General features: G+C 35.4%; 1 protein-coding gene across 1 annotated transcript; it reads left to right on the forward strand.

Annotated features, from left to right (window-relative positions):
• The first annotated feature begins 1866 nt into the window (after positions 1 to 1866).
• Positions 1867 to 6018, forward strand: LOC106417296 (VIN3-like protein 1). Its single transcript, XM_013858122.3, has 3 exons — positions 1867 to 2803; positions 2889 to 3181; positions 3254 to 6018. Exons 1-3 carry the CDS (start codon positions 2442 to 2444, stop codon positions 3589 to 3591), a joined length of 993 nt encoding a protein of 330 aa, XP_013713576.1. The 5' UTR covers positions 1867 to 2441; the 3' UTR covers positions 3592 to 6018.
• The last annotated feature ends 351 nt before the right edge of the window (positions 6019 to 6369 follow it).

The raw sequence follows: 6369 nt of genomic DNA on the forward strand, positions 1-6369 counted from the left end.
GTCTTGTCTACTCAAGTGGAATCCAAGCTTGTCTTTGTAGAGGAATGATCTATAATAGTTTTGTTTGTGGTCTGTTTTGTGAATTGCATGTCTACTCTTTTAGTTGTGAATTTTTTGTAAAATCAGTAATAATGTTTTCCAAGATGTATTAAATGTGCTAACAATGTGTTTACACATTTACAAATCAATGAAATAATAGACTTCAGTAGCCTTTTTCTTATCTTTGGATCTCTCATATGCAATAATAAACTCCAATGGCCTTTTTCTCATCTTAATAAACAAGAATGTTGGTAGCTTTATATTGATACAACATTTTAAGAAGCATTTTAACCCTTCTTCCAACTCATAACAATAGTCATCATTATTGTCTATAACAATAATACTTAAGAGATGGAAACAAACAATAGTAACTAGTCAAAGCATATCATATTTTATTATAAGTTTGCGTTGAAAAACTTAGTCAAATTTAGTAAAACTAAGGGAGAGAACATATTTTGTAAATATGAGTTTTACATATCTTGAAGTTACTTATCACTCTTAAAAATACAAGTTATTCAAAAACTAACGTAGAAGACTTAAAAACTAGCGGAGAAGACGCGGACGACTTCAATCTAAGTTGTCCAGACGACTAAACTATACGTCGTCTGGTCAACGCAGAGGTTATTTTTGCAATTGACTTTGAAATCTGTTATTTCGGACGACTGAAAAATAAGTCGTCTACTATTGTTTGGCTAAAAAAAAACTCCAAAAAAGCTAGACGACTTACATTTCAGTCGTCATAGGTTAGTTTTGCATTTGACTGGATTATTTCAGAAGTTTGACTTTTCTGGACGACTTACATTTCAGTCGTCTAGTGAAAATTAAAATAATAATATTTTTTTAAAAGTAGACGACTTACAGTTAAGTCGTCATAGGTTAGTTTTGCAATTGAAAAAAAAACTTCAAGATTTAATTATATACAGACGACTTATAATTCAGTCGTCCACGAGACGACTGAAATGTAAGTCGTCCAGGATTTACGAGGTTTGACCAGAATCTCGGAAAAAAATCCTGGACGACTTACAAGTAAGTCGTCTCGTGGACGACTGAATTATAAGTCGTCTGTGTATAATTAAATTTTGAAGTTTTTTTTTCAATTGCAAAACTAACCTATGACGACTTAACTGTAAGTCGTCTACTTTTAAAAAAATATTATTATTTTAATTTTCGCCAGACGACTGAAATGTAAGTCGTCTGGGGAAGTCAAACTTCTGAAATTATCCAGTCAAATGCAAAACTAACCTATGACGACTGAAATGTAAGTCGTCTAGGTTCTTTGGAAATTTTTTTGAAACCAAACAAAAACAGACGACTTAACTTTCAGTCGTCTCAGGTTACAGATTTCAAAGTCAATTGCAAAAATAACCTCTGCGTTGACCAGACGACTTCCAGGTAAGTTGTCTACAGCCAGACGACTTCCCAAGTAAGTCGTCTGACGAACAGATCTGGAAAAAAAACTCGATGTCATACCTTAAATTGGTGAGATAAGTTCCTTAGCATACATAAGGCTTCTCCAAGCACACAGAATCACAAACGAAAGTAACCCACCCAGAATCGTTAGCTTCTATGACTCTATGAACCATAAAAAATTTAGAATCAAAATCTTGGGTTTTTTAGCTCATTGTGCAGAGAAAGTGAGAGATATGTTGTGTTTAGTTCACAATGATGGAAAAAGAAGAAGGGTAAATCGATTTTGGGAGCATTAAGAGCTTCAAATTGGTTGTTCATGGTGGTTGTGGTATTGATGACAATGACAATCTTGTAATTACTTGAAGATGATGAGGGTGAGAGAGTAAAAATGTCATTTTCGGAAAAAAAAAGAAAAAAAAAATTGATGGCATTTTCGTAAATTATATGAACTTGTGGGGTGAATAGGGCAAAACCAATTTTCAAAAAAAAAGGAGGTTAGTTTTGTGTTTGACTTTAAGTTATAGGTCAATTCTGCAAAAAGCCCAAAATAAATAGTCTTTCATCTGGCTTTGAAGCTCTCCTGAATGAATTGATTCTATAGTGGTTTTTAATTGCGCATAAATTTTAATTCAAATCCTTCTAAAATTTGTTTTGACCATCTAAAATCACCAAAAACAAAACATGATGACTCCTATTAAATGATTGTGATGAATATTGACAAATTATTTCAAAGAGTCAAAAATAAATGAATATGAAAAGATCATCAAAATGCCTAAAATTAGTATAAAATCTCGGAAATTCTTATTTAGGTAGAAAATCAATAAATTTTATGGGGGATAATAGGACCAAAGATCTAGACTTTGGCTCTAGTATTAACTGTGATGTACAAGTTCAATGTTTTTGAGGTGGTCGGTCATGAGAACAACTATGGGAACCCTATTATATAACAGAGATAAGAACCAAGAACCACAACAACACTTTCATTTCGCAAAATGGATACGAAAAGGAAGATCTCGCATTCCCGCAAGAAGCAGCAACAAGAAGCCGACGGTGATATTACTAACTCATGGATCTGTAAGAACCCGTCTTGTAGAGCTAACGTGCCTTTAGATGATTCTTATTGCAAGTGGTGTTCTTGTTGCGTGTGCCATGCTTTCGATAAGACCAACGACCCAACCCTTTGGTTGGTTTGTGAGTCCGAGAAACCAAACGACGTCGAGTTCTGTGGCCTGTCGTGCCATGTCGAGTGTGCGTTTCGAAAAGACATTGTCTGGGTTAATGCTACTGGGAACCTGATGAAGCTTGATGGATATTTCTGTTGCTACTCTTGCGGCAAAGTTTCTGACATTCTTGGGTAAGTTTTCTTCTTTTGAGGAGACATATTATATATAACAGAGTTCTGATATAGATCCAATGTGTTTTTTTTTTCCTCTTTGAAGATGTTGGAAGAAGCAGCTTGTGGCAGCAAAGGATGCACGAAGGATAGATGTTCTATGTTACAGGATAGAGTTGAGTTACAGGCTTCTCGATGGGACTAGTCGTTTTTCTGAGCTACATGAGATTGTTAAAGATGCTAAGTCTAAGCTGGAAGTTGAAGTTGGTCCTATTGACGGGCCTTCTGCGAGAAATAACCTGGGCATTGTTAGTCGGCTTCCTGTAGCAATGCAGGTGCAAGAGCTCAGCAGTTTTGCTATCAGAAGGGCAGAGTATTGGTCAACCAGTGTAGCCAGAGGTTTGTATTTGGAGATATCTTTGTTATATGTTGTCTGAAAGGGGGAATGATGATATAAGTTTTGTCTTGCAGGTTTGGTTCCTGCTGCATGCAGGTTTGATTTTATAGATGTTGCGCCTAGACAAGTGATCCTTCGTTTGATTGAGCATTCTAGTGCTGAAGAACGTGGTGTGAAGGGTTATAGGTTATGGTGTGACAAGAAAGGAGAGACGCCTGAGGACGATCAGTTTGACACTGATTTGAGTAGAGGAGAAGCACAGAGGATGAGGATATTGTTTTCTGACCTTGAGCCTTGCAAGGAGTACATATTCCGTGTTGTATCTTACACAAGAGCTGGGGTTTTAGGTCATTCTATCGCTGGATGCTTTACCAAGAGCGTTGAGATTTTCCAGCGGAGCGGTGGTAACTAAGAGGATGGTAGGAGAAACAGACTAAGGTCAATGGTCCAATTGTTCTTGTTTAATTCTTGATAAAATATGTCCTACACATGTAAGCTCCTTTTCAAAAAGAAAAAAAAAATTTGTCCTACACTTTACACATAGTACTTATGGGATAATGGGACGATACATCTTAGATTTTGCTCTGGTACGAATTGTGATATATACACAACATATTAAATTTTCTACTTCAATTTTTATAATCCACTTTGAATAAGTATTAAGAATATGTGTTTGCTATCACACATTTCTTAAGAAACTTCAAAATGTATCACCTGTAACCACTGACCCTGACACTGGACCAGATGACTTACCGGGTCATCGGATTGCTGGGTCGACCGCGGACGAACCGCAGATCAATAAATTAATTAATTTTCCCTAAATAATAACATATTAGCTATTAAAAATATAGTGCATATTCTATGTTTTAAGAATATTTAGAAAACACTTAACTTTTCTTATTTTTTATTTTTATTTAACATACAAAATGTCAAAATATAATTCAGATTATTTAACAATTTTTGTAACAAGTTAGACGTTATGACATCTAATAAATAATTTCAAGACTTGAAATCCATAAGTATTTAAATGTGAAATGTGAATAGTAAAATTAAACTTTAAATCGAAAATGGTTAAATATTAAACCGTAATAATAGATTATCGATAACAAAAATAAACTAATAAGGACCAAATTACAACAATTAATTTTGGTTCTCTTTATCATCGTTCACTTCATTTTTTCAAATGGGATCGATCTTCATCAGAATCTTGAAAAATCACAAATAAATCACAAATTAAATAATGTAAATAAGATTCACGAAAAATTATAATCAAAAAGAAAAGAAAGAGATACATAGTCGACATCCGGCAGTAGAAAAAAAATGTTAGTAAAATCTGAAAATCTCACTTTTGAATTTGAATAAAAAAAATTTAATAACATAATTAAGAAGTCTAAAAAATAAATAGAAAAGTTATTTATTGGTTTAACCAGTGGTTCAACCGGTTGCCGAGTTTCAGGTTTTAGTGGTTTTTTGTGGGTTTTACTATGTTTTTAAATAATGAGTTTTCCATAAAATCCAAACCGGATTATATTCGGGTCACCGGATTTACCGGTTCAACTGCGGATCTAGGTCGGGTTTCAAAACACTGCATGTAACCTAAAATAATATATATATTTGGTAATCCCTAAAATGTATCACCTAAAATAATATTTTGGTGATAGACACTAATGTTTTTATATTTTTTTTTTCTTTCTATAGTCGATTCATATAGAGTTTAATTATGTTGGCTATCATTTTTTGATGAAACTCCAAAATACAATACATATAACTTTCTTAAAACTGGTAATAGATTATGATGTTTCTATATTCTAATACCGAATATACTATGTCGATATGTGAGTTCTAACCTCTAAGAGTTTTTCTTTCGTCTTAAAATCAAGCTCCTACATTCTGTTTTGAAACCCTTTACGATATTGATTTTTTTTTTTTTAACGTCAAACGGCCATTCTATTACTCAAGCTTGAGGTGGCCTGGGTAACAAGACCGGAATAGAACAACCAATAAAATGTAACTCCCTATGGAAAGATCTAGCAGTCTTAGCTAAAAAGTCTGAATTCTGATTACGCGCTCGTGGAACATGAACGATGTTGAAATCCGGGAAGCATATCTGCAGCGTCTCTATCCTTTCTAATTCCGTCGCAAAGCTTGGCCAGGCATGAGGTTCCTTCATCATTGCTATCAACTCCTTACAGTCTGTCCCAAAGCTCTGACAAGTTGAATGTTGAAGCATGTTCTTCATTGCCCACCACAACGCTTCTACTTCTGAATGCAAGGCTGATACGCGTCTAGTGAAATTTCTCGTCCCCATAAGTTGAATGTTTCCTCCACTGTCCATCCAGACCCATCCACATCCACTAAAGCGAGCGGAGGCTGTCCAAGATCCATCTAATAAGCAAATATTACCCAAGCTTATGACTTGGGTTCCTCAGTACTGATATCTTGTACCACTAGTTGAACCACTTTGTTCGCATCATACCAAGCTTGACATTCACTTTCTGCATGTCGAACTAGCTCCAAAGGATTTCTATCTATCCCCTTGAAAAGTTTGTCATTCCTAGCCTTCCAAATGTACCAGATTATCCAGGGATAAGGATCCATGTCTTGTTCTGGCTCGATAATGCTATTTTTCCTCCAGAATAGGTAATCCATATTTGCGTAAACGCTTGGCACTGGAAATATATTTGGGCTCGATGGAGTTTATGATAAGGACCAAACTTGCAGAGCTGGCGGACACTCGAAAATAGCATGGGTTACAGATTCTTCTAGTTCTCCACATCTTGGGCAGTAGTTGTCACATCTCATATTGCGCCTTGCTAAGTTCCTCGTTACTGTCACATGGCCAGTCAACAATTGCCATATAAGATGATAAATCTTCTTAGGCGCCTTTAGCTTCCAAGCAAAGGCTTGAAGCTTAGTGATACTCGGCTCTAAGACTTCCTTCTCCTCCTCTCTCTTTAACAAATTCTGAGCCACCCAATATCCAGATTTAACCGTGTATTGGCCATTCCTTGTGTAGTTCCAACAGAATGTATCATGACGATGAGCTGAGCTTATGGCCAAGCTCCTTATAAGTGGTATGTCCTCAAGATTGACATAGTTCTCCAAAATTCCAACATCCCAATCTCTCGATACCGGATTAATAAGGTCGCTAACTCATGGTGGTTTTCTTATCGATTTATAATGCAAATTC

Source organism: Brassica napus, chromosome C7, assembly GCF_020379485.1.
Source record: "Brassica napus cultivar Da-Ae chromosome C7, Da-Ae, whole genome shotgun sequence".
Classification (NCBI taxonomy): Eukaryota; Viridiplantae; Streptophyta; class Magnoliopsida; order Brassicales; family Brassicaceae; genus Brassica; species Brassica napus.

Excerpts from the sequence above, each read along its gene's own strand:
- LOC106417296 (XM_013858122.3), top strand. The coding sequence starts at position 2,442 with ATGGATACGAAAAGGAAGATCTCGCATTCCCGCAAGAAGCAGCAACAA. Across the intron at positions 2,804-2,888 it reads AAAGTTTCTGACATTCTTGG|ATGTTGGAAGAAGCAGCTTG; the intron begins GTAAGTTTTCTT and ends TCCTCTTTGAAG. Across the intron at positions 3,182-3,253 it reads GTCAACCAGTGTAGCCAGAG|GTTTGGTTCCTGCTGCATGC; the intron begins GTTTGTATTTGG and ends TTTGTCTTGCAG.